This window comes from Rattus rattus, chromosome 4 (genome assembly GCF_011064425.1).
Source record: "Rattus rattus isolate New Zealand chromosome 4, Rrattus_CSIRO_v1, whole genome shotgun sequence".
NCBI classification, from domain to species: Eukaryota; Metazoa; Chordata; class Mammalia; order Rodentia; family Muridae; genus Rattus; species Rattus rattus.
In genome coordinates this window covers 139252616-139266889 of record NC_046157.1, presented here as the reverse complement: position 1 = coordinate 139266889, position 14274 = coordinate 139252616, and the positions used below count along the sequence as shown (strand labels likewise).

General features: G+C 38.8%; 1 protein-coding gene across 1 annotated transcript in view; it reads right to left on the bottom strand.

Moving 5' to 3' along the window:
- Pth2r (parathyroid hormone 2 receptor) overlaps window positions 1–14274 on the bottom strand; it is a 98214-nt gene that overhangs the window by 30272 nt on the left and 53668 nt on the right. The window contains exons 9-10 of the mRNA XM_032901262.1: window positions 12182–12245; window positions 168–262 (exon numbers count right to left, since the gene is read on the bottom strand). Of these exons, the coding sequence (XP_032757153.1) occupies window positions 168–262; window positions 12182–12245 (159 nt within the window). The remainder of the gene's footprint in view (window positions 1–167; window positions 263–12181; window positions 12246–14274) is intronic.

Here is a 14274-nt window from a genome sequence, read left to right as displayed (position 1 = left end):
TTGAGAATATTTGCATCTTGACTGTAGATACTTGCTTCTAACAAATCATGTAAGTGAATTAAACAAAAACACGCAATCATAGAGCAAGTCCCCTAAAGACTAGCTGATGTTTTATTCTTTAAATAGCAAGCAAAATGTTTCCTGTGATGAAAGTTTCTCTGTATTACCTGTACTGCTTTCTCATGTCATTCCCAACAGCATTGGTCTCCCAAATTTTGGTAGCGAGAACTCTAACTGTATTCAGGAACAGAATAAAATTCAGCTGAAAGACAAAAGAAGGTAATACCACACAAAAATTAAACAACTCTTCAAGACATTTATAGAAATTAAATAACTTGAACTTCTTTGTATTAAGACTAAAAGTTGCCCATTCCATAAATTTGGATGCAGAATCTAAGCTAACACAGTAAAAGCTACTGATTCTTGATTTGCTTTCATTTTTATTAAAAAGAAAAAAATTAAATTTTTTTAAAGCCTATTTTTTTTTCTTTTCTTTTTTTTCCGGAGCCGAGAACCAAACCCAGGGCCTTGCGCTTACTAGACAAACGCTCTACCACTGAGCTAAATCCCCAACCCCTAAAAAATTAAATTTTTAGTAGCATTAGAAACCAAAAATATCAGAGAATTATCTACCAGAATCCAATTTCCAAAGTTCAGATGAAGCCACATGGAAGGTTGCTGGGACAAAAAATAAGTTATTCTATAAATGGGACTACCATTTTAAAACTGAAATTAAAACCTAGCTTCTTCCTCTGTATTCATGAAGAGGAGTAATAGAATTGTTCAGAGAATTATATTCTTGACTAAAATGCGTGAAATGTACTGGGAGATGTATGTTAAGGATGTTTCATAGGCAAGATACTGTATAAGAAAAGGCCTCTGGTGTAGAAAGTTATATTGAATTTGAAAAGGGATAGGTGTGGGATCCATTAGAGAGAATCAAGTTCTGCCTACAAACAAGGGAGATGGCAGAGAGTTGGTTCCAGAGAAAAGTGCTCCTAGACTAACCATGCATTTCTTGAACACTCTCTAAGCTTCAGATGAATATGAGATATTTTTATTGTGTACCATTATAAGGACCCAAATTTTCCAATTCAAAAAGATTTGACCTGGGTTACCCAGCTACTCACTGGAATTTGAAGCCATCTACATGGTTCTGTGATATATTAAATGACCATACTCTCGCTCTCTTCAGATGCATTAAAACATACACAACCTGAGAGTCGAGGATTTCCATGAGGATTGCTTTCCGAACAGTCATGTTTATTTCACATTACAGAATTTCCTCTCTAACTCAGAAAACAGTTCCTGGTGATGCAATGTCTGGGGTGGAGAGCCGGGAAAAGGCTGAATCATAGCAACTGTGTAAGAGGCTATGTGTTAGGAATTGAGTCAAGAGGTGCTGTGGGAGTACAACCAGCTGTGCACTGTCATTTGTCAGTCCTTAATCCTTACATAGAAGTGCATCCCTAAGCTCTACTGTATAAATATGTCCAGAACCGAGGTCTCTGTCCTCATGTCATACATCAGAGATAAATTCTGAAAACCCCAAAATAAATTTGATTGGGAAGTTAACCCAACAGTTTAATAAAAGAGAAAATATATTTAAAGATGGACAAATTGACTATTTAAAAAAAATAAGAATTAAGAAAAACCAAGCCTGAGCAGAAGCTGTTAGTTTCAAAGAAAATACACACATGTATATAAACATAATGATACATGTAAGAATAGCTGCATGAAATTCCAGCAAGTTGTTCTAAATAGTTTAGGAAACTATAGAATATAGAGTAACTAGAAGGTGTTATTGGTTATATAATATCCTAATTTTTTTACAAAAACAAAGACATTTTAATTTCTAAAATGATTCTAGAAAACATATCATCATTTTCATTGCTTCACAGATGCAGAGCAGGTGACACTGCATGTGACCACACAGCCAGTGAGTGGCAGAATGCTAATGTAGAACACACAGTTGGGCTTACTGTTGCCATTCCATTGTTCAACCCACCAAATACAATTGAAGCCATAAAGGATTTCATTGTTTTAAAATTAAATTTAAATCTGAGATTGTGCTTCTAGATAAAAACATAAAAAATGCTCTTCAAAACAGTGGAGTCAGCAAGAATATTCTGAGCAGAATTTAATAGCATAGGAACGAGCCCCTAGAATCAAATGATGGGGCTACAGCAAATAAAAGGTGTCTGCATGGCAACAGAAACAATCAGCACATAAGCCACAGATGGGAGAAAATCTTTACCAACTACACCTCAGACACAAAAAAATTGCCAAGACTAAATACCAAGGAAATAAAACATCCAATCAACAAGCAGGCTAATAAATGCTGGAGAGGATGATGGGAAAGAAGAAGCCTCGTTCACTGCTTATGGCAGGTGGAGTGAAAATTAAGAGAGCAAGTAGGGAAATAAGTTTGAAGGTTTCTCAAAAAATACAAATAAAATTATCATGTACCCCAACTATTCCACTCCCATGCACGCATCCCAGGGAAGGCCATTCCCCACCACAGTGACATTTGCATCCCCATGTTTATTGCGATTGTCATCATTATAGAAAAGAAACAGAACCAACCTAGACACCCATCAGCAGATGTTGTGTTAAAGATCTGATATATCGACTCTGAAGAAAAATGAAATGACAAATTTTTCAGGAAAAAAATTTGGTGGACTTAGAATGTATAATGAAGTAACCCTATCTCAGAACGAAAAAAAGAAAAAGCATGTTTTCCTTCAACTTATATGCCAGCCTATAATGTATACATGTATATGTGTAAGCAAATGTGTACATTTTATTTAACATTTTAAAAGGAGAACAGGAAAGGGCAAAGAAACAAAGCCAAAAGGCATACTAATGAGTTCGTATATACAGTGTACTTTGTGTATGTCCCTTGAATGCACTCTCAAAGGTAACACATTTTCAATGTGGATTTGGTCCTTGATGGGTGGTGTTCACACCTGATTCCATGAGGGGCCATTACTTTCCTGGGAGACATGAATTTTAAGTTGCATTTTCACTGAATATTCCTGTAGGCAGTAATTCTTTGTAAGCACTGTTAAAATTGTTGTGTTTTTAAAAAATACAAAATTCTTTGAGAATGGGATGGTTTAATAAAAAAATGTAAAGGACCTAAACTATAACCAAGTTTTTAAATCAGTAGAATAAACAGAAAGGTAGGAGTCAACAGAGCAGGAGAACAGATGCAGCAGCCGAGGCCACATTGGAAGAGCCCTTCCAGATGGTGCCTCTAACTGTGTGGGGCTAAGGTGCTTACATAGAGAACATGGAACCGGGAGGTAGTGAGTGAATTGTTTTTTTCTGAAGAAAAGCTGTAAACAAGGATGTAAAGAAAAAAATCTCTATAGCCATAGAAACATGATTCTGGTATTAGAAAAGGTCAATCATATAACAATCAAAGGAAATGAAAGAGAACAAATGGACAGTGGCATCTGTCATTTATTATGATAACCTTTCAGTGATGAAGGCTATTCTTGCTGTTGCTGCTGTGAGAATCACATAGAGTCCCTGCATGGCTCATGCAATGTTCTTGGGGGAAATGTTTGCTTATATAATTGTATAATTATATAATTGTACAATCTTTGTATAATTGTCCAAGTAAAAACTGCCTCTGAACTGAATTTAGCCAAACTCAACTGCATTATCTGAACTCAACTACACCACACTCCCCAAACTGCCCCTCCTGACCTACCCTGTGCTGCTCTTAAGTAGCCTCTTTTTCCTGTCCGTTCTCGTGAGACTGGGGCATATCCTATCTCTGACTCACTCTGTCAAATCTTTCTCTGATTTGTCACTTTGTCTCTCCCTCAATTAGATGTCACTTTCAAACATGGCTGCTTCCTTTTACAAACTAACTTTACCTTCCTTGTGTGGGATAAAAGGTGTGTACTAACACTGTGTCTGTATTCTATCCAGAGGGGTTAAAGGTATGTCATTCTGGCTGGATCACACAAACCTACAAATTCTTTTGATATGATCTCTTGCCAGGGCAGCCATGTTGCTGAATCAAGATTCCTCTACCTCTTTCCCATTTCTATTTAACCTAAAAATTATACACAGTTTTACTATTTACAATAGAAACGGTCATCAATTCCACAAACTTAATAATTCAAATGTCCTTGTGAAAATTCATTGATATGATGATCCTTCATAACTGCATTCCTGATCATCTGTCCCTTGGCAAATGTCCATTTCAGCATCAAGGATTTCCAATCTGCCAGTATGATGAACCATATATACTTCTTCAGCTGGTTTGTTGAGCTGTCCCCATGCAGGGGATCAGCTTTTTATATCATCTTCTTTGCTGTCTTTCTGTATCAATTCTTTCCTTGAGTCATGCCTTCTCTTACTAAGATTGGATCTTTATTGATTTGGATGGAACTCACAGTCTCATAGGCAAAACCCCTTCCCCAGTGCAACATATTCCCTGATCCCATTCTGCTGTTAAAACATCTTTAAAGTATACAGGTTGATCTAATTCAGCAATTGTCTTTTCGTGTTGTTGTTGCTGTTGTGGTTTGGTTTGGTTCGGTTCGGTTCGGTTCGGTTCGGTTTGGTTTGGTTTGGTTTGGTTTGGTTTGGTTTGGTTTTTTTTTTACAATCCACTGTCTTTCAGATAATCTTATTCCCCATTTCTTTATATCAAGGTACCATTAGATCTTTATGAATCCACACATAACCTGGACACTTAGGCACTAACATTCCATGCCCAGCCCCTTGCCAGTGAGCCATACTTCTGATCCATTTAAATGCCAAAACAAGCCACATTATGTAAGCTATTCAGTGTCTCCAATACCTAGTTTAGTTTTCTTTAGTTGCTCTGTGGATTGCTGACAGGAAATGTCTGGCTTGTGTTGTTCTGACTGTAGCCCAGACTGGTCTTGAATTCACTGCCTAGCCAAAGATGGCTTTGAGCTCCTACGCGTCCTGCCTTTGTCTCTCAGGAACTGAGACTACAGATGTGTTAGTATGACCAACTAATTTTCATATAGTAGATAAAATTAAGTGATATTGTAGATTGGTAATAAAGCAGTACATCATCAACCTCAGTCTTCAAGCAACTCATAGCTGGCATTTAAAAAAGAACCAAAGAACTGAAATAAGAAATCAGAGCTGGCCACTCACTGATGCATTTGAATTTGTAGGTATACTTTTCTGTAGTCTGTGGTTCATGTTCTGAGAAATCTTTAAAAATAATCTAAAGGTCAAAAACATGTTCAGGGTGGGAACCATCTAGAAGATGTTTTCCTGATGGTAATTTGACAATGCTAGTGTAGAGCTCTTCACATTTAAATAACCCTGCATAAATCAATGTGACTGTGAGAGCTTGCAGAGTTCATAGTTCACATTATACATGGTGCTCAGAATTAGGAAAATGTGGATTGGGAATGAGTACTTCTTCAGAGCCACTTTTATTGGTCTGTATTCATACTTATCTAGATGTTTATAGCATCATTGTGCTATGGGCCAGCCTCTGTGTTTGATACAGACAGGCTCTTCACATGACTCATGGTCTACTTTGAAAAAAAAATGCATTTAATACAAGGTTCAGATTTTCAGAAGTTTTTTGTCATCTCGTGAATGTTTTGTTCTACACACCTGTAAAGAAGATCTCTCAGAGAATTCTAACGGAAGGAACAGGATGGCACCTCTCATAAATACTTTTAGGAAAATCTTAAATGGTGAGTTTTTAAAATACTATATTGGTTGCTTCTTAAAATATGAAGGGAAGAGAAACATGTATAATCTACTCTCTGTTCCTTAAGTCAATGGTTCATTTTCCCCCAACTCTAGTCACAGGAGAGTCAACCTCCAAAATCAAGAGGTGGAGATAAGGAAGACTGGTAAAGAAGAGCTTTATAGAGATACAGTTTAGTATCTGTATTTGGTATTTTCAATTCTGACTTTCTTCCTAAAGAAAAATCTTCCTTCCAGAGTCCTTCTTAAATATCCCAAAATAGCACCACAAATAAAATTCAAGCTCTAATATATACTATAGGGGCTGTCCCTGAGTTACAGACTAACAAGAAATGGGCTATGCATTTTGTATTTATATTTATTGTAAAATCATTGTAGTATTATAATGGGGAAGTGTATTACTTATAATTTAAGATCTCAGTAATTCATAACAATATGCCCATAAATAAAGTAAAAGCATTCTTCATGTCCAACATATTGAGAAATAAGCCACTCTGTGGTGTGAGTAGATGGGCTGCATTTTGGGGAGTCTCTAATGAGAATTATTATATAGCATTTGACTTTGAGACATACATGTGTTGCAACAAAGGGTGAAGGATATGGTCAGAGTTAACCAATCAGAAGCCTTCTTGCTACTGACATCTGAGCTAGATGATGTATGCTAGGTTTATTCACTAGGTGGACCAGTTAAAGAACCCTGTAAATAGTAGAGATCACCCCAATGGGGCATAGGATGCTGATGGGCAATGCTGTCCCTGGAGATCCAGAAAACATTGCTCAGTGCAAACTCCTTGAACAAAAGATAGGCTACCTGAAGCCAACTCCATTTCTTACATTCATGACCAGAGCTTCAACCCATTTTCCCAGAGATAAGAAAGATGGAGGAGACAAAAGAAGTTTGCATCACAGGAGTCCCTCCAATGCAAGGAGAACTCAGAACTGAGGGAAAAAGAAAAGCACCCACTACAGAGTGTGTCCAAAGGCACAGACTGAGACATGCAGAAATTCTACACAGAAAGAGGGACAAGAAGGAACACAAGAAAGAAAGGGGGAAAGAAAGGAGAAATCGATAGATTCTAGAAAAAATCTCTATCCATCTAGTGACATCAATTTACTTTTATATACATTAGTTACATTTACTTTTCTTGATTCATTTAAAAGAAAATGTTCACTAGGCTGGTAGCATATACCTTTAATTGAGGCAGAGGCAAGCAGATATCTGTGAGTTGGAGGACAGCTTAGCCTACACAGTGAGTTGCAGGACAGATAGAACTACAGATCCCTCTCCTCTCCCTCCCCTCCCTCCCTCCCTCTCCCTCTCCCTCCCTCTCCCTCTCCCTCTCCCCTCTCCCTCTCCCTCCCTCCTCTCCCTCTCCCCTCCCTCTCCCTCTCCCTCTCCCTCTCCCTCTCCTCTCCCTCCTCTCCCTCTCCCTCTCCCTCTCCTTCCTTCTCAAAAAAGTTACACACTCAAATTCAACTAAGAAGGTAAGGCAACACACTATACAGAAAAATACATGCAAGCTTCATGTGGTCTCCAAAGAAATCATTCCATTAATGGAATATGTGAGATTAATTCCCAGAAAGCTACAAAAAGCACAGGCTTCAAGTCACAGGTTGCTGGCTTTGACCTCCCTTAGTTACAAGAGCAGCATGGTTTAGGATTTTCTCCCTTAGGCCTCAGAGACAAGCATCAAGAGTAGAGTGTATCCTTTGGAAAGCAAAAGACCTTCAACATACCATTACTGACACCAGAGTCACACCAGACTGTGTGTTTAAGGTCAATAACCAGCCTCTCTAAGACAGGCTTTGGCCCTTCCAAATAAATTCACCTAATATGACCACATGATGCCTCCAGAATTTTCTCTTCAAAACTTCTATTTCAGACTGAGGATATAGCTCAGTGGGTAGAATGTTCAAACAGCATATATAAATTCCTGGGTTTGGTTCCCAGCATCACAGGAAAAAAAAGTAGTGGAGGGATCAAGATATCTCAGTGAGTGAAAAGGTATATTCTGCCTAGCTTGATAATCTGAGTTGTTTCAGAGTCCACATGGTAGGCAGAACCAGCCCCAGTCGTCTTCTGCCCTCTGTACAAGCATAGCGTATGCATACCCCCTGCCTGACTTCCAAACAAATAAATAAAACATAGGGTTTTTCTTAAGACAAAAATGGGTGTGGTGATTCTATCTTTAATCTCAGCACTGGAGACATAGAAGTGGGACAGTCAGGAGTCCAGGCCTATGCTCAACTACAAATTCAAGGCCAGCCTGGAAAAAAACCACAACAGAACTCCAATCTCTAATTTTCTCCAAATTTCTCCATGTGTCACCATACTTTATCTAAAACTATAATATAGAAAAGGTGCTTTGCTGAAGGGGACTGCACCCCACAGGAGGAACAACAATGTCAACCAACCAGACCACCCAGAGCTCCCAGGGACTAAACCACCAACCAAAGAGTACACATGGAGGGACCCATGGCTCCAGCTGCATATGTGGTAGAGGATGGGCCTTATCTGGCATCAATGGGAGGGGAGGCCCTTGGTCCTGTGGAGGCTCGATGCCCCAGCATAGGGAGATGCTAGAGCAGTGAGTCAGGAGTGGGTGAGAAAGTGGAGGAGCACTCTCATAGAGGGAAAGGATGGGAAGATGGGATGAGGGGGATTGTGGAGGGATAACTGGGAAGGGGGCTAACATTTGAAATATAAACGAATAAAATGATCAATATCAAAGGCAAAAGGAAAGCAAAGATGCTCAGTGGCGACTCTACTCCCATCTACTAACCCTTTATGTGGTTTGCAGTTGCGCCTTCATTCCTGGGACAGAAAACACCTTGAATGAAGAGATGCTTAAATAAACGCAGATATCATCTATTCCTCTTTTACTTTCTCATAACACATGAAATCAAGGTCTCAGATTTCTAGTGATACCCAAGCCACTCTCTACCCAACAAGATTCCTCAAAGCCATCTGGAAGAGTCTCAATGCAAGTCTGCTTGTTCTCTCAATCAATCTTCATTTCTCTAGGTTTGTAATTCTTCCCCACTGATACAGTCTTTAAATACAGGACTTGGTGTCTCAGGGAGCCCCATCTTATTGAGTACCTATGGAATCTACCACTGTGTTTCATCAATTCTTCCAGGCCTGCCTGGCCCTGCCTACTGCTTTCCTCTTCCGGTTTGGCATTACTGAGCCTTCTGATGAAGCTCTGGAAAGCCCAGAATCTACACATACATCCAGCTCTGGTTTGATTGTTTGCTTTTACTTTTTGGAGACACAATCTCATGTATCTCAAACTGGTCTTGAATTATCAAGCCCGACAAGAATGACCTTGAACTTTGACCCTTGAGTTATCAAGCCCAATGAAAATGACCTTGAACTTTGATCCTCCCGATTCAGCCTAGAGAGTGCTAGGATTAGAAGTGAGTACCATTTTCGTGCCTGGTCTATCTGCTATTAATTAGAACATATTCCCCATGTATTTTGGAGCTATTATATGGGATAATTCTAAAACCATACTCATCAACATAAAGACAGTGGGTTTAATAATCAATTGCCACATTGGGGGGTGTTCATTTTCAGCATTATTTTCAAATGACTCACTGACTCTCTTAATCATTTTAATGAATGGGAAAATAAAATGGAACAGGACAATGCTTGATTTTTCAGTCCTATCCTTTCAAAATCAACTTGATGGTTCCACATTCATGCTGAAGTCAGTGTTCGTCTGGAAGCCTGGGTTCTCTGATACACTTCTTCTGACTTCCCAGAACGCCTTTATTCCCTTAAATTAGTTTGCTCGGTATGCCAATGAGAATTCTGACCTCGTTCTCTCTGATTCTACTCTCAGACATACAAGCGTTCCATTAAGAGAAACTGCACTGTTACAACAGCCAAGTGCAGAATTAGGCTAGGGAGCCAGTTTGGGCGGGAAAGTCTATGCTGTAGCTGTGTGGCTGCACACAGGAAGCATGACTGTTTGCATAATGCCATTCGTACTCTGATGCTAGGCCATAAAGAAAACAAACATGATATTGTAAAGCTAACATATTTTTTAAAGCATAAATGTGCCCGTTGAAGTGGAAAGATTGTGTTCCCAATAATTTCTCCGGGAAGAATTTGGCATGTTTTGTGTGCACGTGAAATAAATAGGGTCAAAATGCAGGGTATGATCTTTGTTTTTGTCATGAGGCTGTATGACATGTATCTGCAAGACTGTCCTTTCCCTTCCTAGACAGAAAAAAGAAAAAGGTCTCCTGAAACAGACTGGGAACCTCTACATTGCCTGCACTTATTTTGCCTTCCCTCTGCCTCAGTCCCCAAGGACATCTACTTTGTATGAGTGGTTGGTTCTTTCGACCACCGTTGATCCAATGGCTACTGTGTTCCAAGAAGCTCTCAAGGTGTATTAAGAACCAAGGCATTTCAGAGACTCTGAGCCCCATGAGGGAACTCTGGACTCACTCTTCCTTCTACAGGTTAGAGGACATGGGATTCCTGGCACAGAAATCACGGAAGAGTCTGGAAACCCAGGAGAAAAGTCTGCCGGAAAGTTCCCTAGAAGTCTCTGAAAGATGGTTTTGCATTGAAACTAACTGGAAGGCCTATATTTACTCTGCTAGGAGTAAGAATATGAACAAATAAAAGTCAGCGACTTCACTCTTGGTGAGAAAATGGAGGGGAGTCTCCTTTCCTCCTTTTTCTCATACCACTTACCTAAGAAGATGTTGAAATACCTATATAAGATAGGTCTTTTACCAATCTGAAGAACCCAAGGAGGAGGGCAGTGAATAAGTAAAATAATAGTAATAATAATAATAATAATAATAATAAAACAACTTTTTAAAAAAGAAAATGCCCAGTAGTTCACTATTTTTTACTTCAATACCAACAACTCTATAAAGAGTTCTTGGACTTAGTATGTCTTTCATTTTTTTTAAACGAAAAAAAAAAAAAAAAAACAAACGGCTGCTGTATGGAACACAGGTCCATTCTGGGACAGTAACTGAAAGCACAAAAGTAGTAAGAGAGACATTGTCACTTCTCAATAAGACAATAGTAAGACATGAAAGAACAAACGCTCAGAGAAGAAACTGAAGCATGGGCGAGACAAAGGTTGGCAGTGTCGATGTGCAGAGAGCTGGGAGGGAAAAGAGAAGTCAGAGTGGAGAAGAACAGGCTGTCAATGGTTCCCTTCAGGTTACAGATGCTGTATGAGAAACATGACGCAGCTCAGGTGTCACTGGATTGACAGGACACCATTGAGTTTACTTGTAAAAGGTAAGAGTTATTAAAGTCACTCCTTCCTTTATCCAGACACAGTTGTTGAACTGAGACGCAGGTCTGTTTGTCAACATGGTGGTAAGATAAGAACTGCCTTCCTGAACTATCCCTGCACCATCTCGCTTCCCGCTCTAAACAACCATATCCTCCCGTAAGGCTTCTTTCTGATCTGTGCTACTGTCCTTCTACCAATTTTCCTGAAGCAAAATAAACTCCTATTGATTGTCTAGAAGAGACCAGACATATCAACTGCACCTCATCTGGATTCAGTATGGACATAGGCCGGGAAAGGTCACTTGTCAGGAAGGAGAAGGGAGCGGGGCAGGGGGCAGAAAGGGTGGAAATGGGAAAGGGAGGGACAGAGAAAGAGAAGAAACATGATCAGAGAAGGGTAAACGGAGAAACTGGGCTTTTACGTTACTTTCTGATATGTTAATATCTATCGAGCATTTGGGTTTTTACCATCTTGGATAACATACAAGAACACCAAGAGAACGTTGGCTAGCAAATCTTCATCAAACCACAGAAAGGCTGATGCCATAAAGTCTTCATGAAAAGTGGGTCTTCTTGGTCCAGCTGTATAAATTGTTTTCCACTGCATCCCAGACGCAATACACAGTAGAAACATTTAAACATAGGTCTCACGCAAAACATGCGAGTGCTAGCTTTTTTCCCTGTTACCTTGGAGAGTATCTCTTCCTGAGGAACCGAACAGTCTCCACAGAGCGAGGGCAACAAACAGAAATTTCCCACAATCCTATCCTCTTCTTCCCCTGCTCCACCATTCCACCCTTTCCTCCTCACCACCTCAGTTTACTGATAGGTGTTGAGAGCATTAAATCCAGATGCAATTGATGAAAAGGAAGCTATAAATTAGGGCCTTAAAATTTCCTGTACATGTAAATAGTCACAACATCCACAATCGGGCCTCAAAACTGTCTCCAGGGCCTTCCCAGTTGCCCTGATTCGTAGAATGGCAAGCACTTTCGGCCCCAGTCTCAGTGTCAGCACAACCAAGGGTCTGACCCCCAACCCTGCGTCTCTGAGCTATTGTGACACGTTGTGAAATTTCCTCAAATCCTACTGTACAGTAAAGCAACTTGCCCAGAGTTTAAGTAGCAATTTCATTTGTTCATTTATTATTCATTAAAGCTACACAAACTTTACACCTACCCCAATAGCCGCCAAGATTGGAGCCTGGTAAATCCACCTGTCTCCAGCACTAAGTTCCCAACACCTAAGATGAAAAGGAAAAAAAAAAAAAGAACCTTAATGATTAAATTTGCCAAGCTAAATAAATGAGAATCAGTGCTAGCCCCAGCTTCTTTTGGAGAAACAAACACAGCTTTAAAATTCTTATCATGAGGTACCCAGACCAGTGAAAACACTATAGGTCCCCCATTTACTTCCTTACTGGGAGAGAACTTATACGTGAGTTTTTATAACATTAGAGCGTTACTTCTATAGTAGTCAGGTCCCACAAAACAATTAGTCATCTAAGTGTGGCACGGTGGTACTTTGCTTTAATTAGCACTGAAATAAGACATAATAACTTTAAAGTTGTTGGCAAAAAAAAAAAACTCTTTCAGAATTTAGAGCAATTTTATTCTGTAGAGCAATTTTATTTTGTAGCTTATTATCTATAGAAACACATCAGAAAACTGAACAAAAATTTCATAGGAATAAAAACTCAGCTGTCATTGACAGACTATAACTCATTATGTCCTATTGAATGCTGCTGAGTTTCTTGCATTTATTTGTAAATTTTCGGTATTAAATTTCATGAATATAAATGGCTCATTGATGCCTCATTTGAACCAATTTAACATCTTCCTAGGTCCTCATTACCAAGGTGTTAAATTTTTGGTAGTTGTTCATTTCACATTTGTATATGACCTATGATTTTATATTTCACTTTTACAGTTTATTTTAATAGCATTAATTTTAAAAGATACCCCATAATTTAGCTACTTGTTAGAATTAGTTTCTAATTCCTAACTAGAATTTAAATAATACATGGGCAGAAATCATTGTGGGGAGATGTTTGAAGGTGGGGTACCCTAAGGGCCTAGAACACTATAGAGAAAACATATGGCCATTAAATATTTGCTTTATTAGAATTACATAAATTAAACTCAAATTTAGCTCAACATCACCTAATCTGGTGGCACCCATAGAAGACATACACTAGATTAAATAGTACACAGGGGGTTTTCATTATTACTTGTACTTGAAAGTTTAGTGTAACACTTGAAACAACTATTTTAAACTTATAGACATGTAAATAAAAGGCTTGCATTTCTTTCTACTCAGACAAAACTCAGTATTGATCATACCAATGGTAAATGGTATGAAGAATTTGGAGAGCATAACATTAATTTTTTCAAAGTCTAGATGATAAACTTTTTGAGAAATTATACTTTATAAATAAGTTATAGACAATGAAATGCTATTTCAACAACTTTAAAAGGCAAAATATTTTCAGCCCATAACTAACAACTATATATTTTAAAGCATAGATTTCATGTATAATTAATACAATCCCACCTCTAAACCCATAAAATGGAAGACAGATACTGAGACGGTTTGTCCTTACCCACGTTCTCTCATTTTGTTAAATATGTTCATAGTGCCTATGCATTTCCAAATGAATACAAACATCTTTCATCAAACATCCTTCAAAAGTCTTACTTTCACTTATTGTTGTGTTTTGGATTTTAAATTACCCTCCAAAACCCCATGTGTTAAAGGCCCAGTGTGGTGTTACTGGGAGGTGATAGGATCCCTACAATGTGGGACCTACTGAAAGGAAGTTGACTTATTAGGAGAATGCCTTTAAGGGTTAAACTGGAAGCCTGTGCCCCCTTTGTTTCCAGATACCATAAACTAAATAGCCTATTTAGTTTATGGACTAGATAGGGCCAACAAGGCCAAACAACCATGGATCAAAACCTCTTCTCCGAGTACAATATAAACTTTCTCCTGTTTTTGGGTTGATTGTCTTGAGTATTAATCCCCAGTAACAGAAAGCTGTGTTGACTAATATTGATTATCAGCTTGATGTGATCTAGAATCATCTACAAGACAAACCTCTGGTCATGTCTGTTCATTTCTCAGTTGAGTGATTTAATTCTGAAGACCTCCCCAAATATGACTGGCATCATTCAATGGGTTGGAGTCCTGAACTGAATAAAAAGGAGAGAGCAAGCATGGCACCCACCTTTGCAGCATGTCCCTCAAACAGTGAACCAAAGTAATTCCTGCTT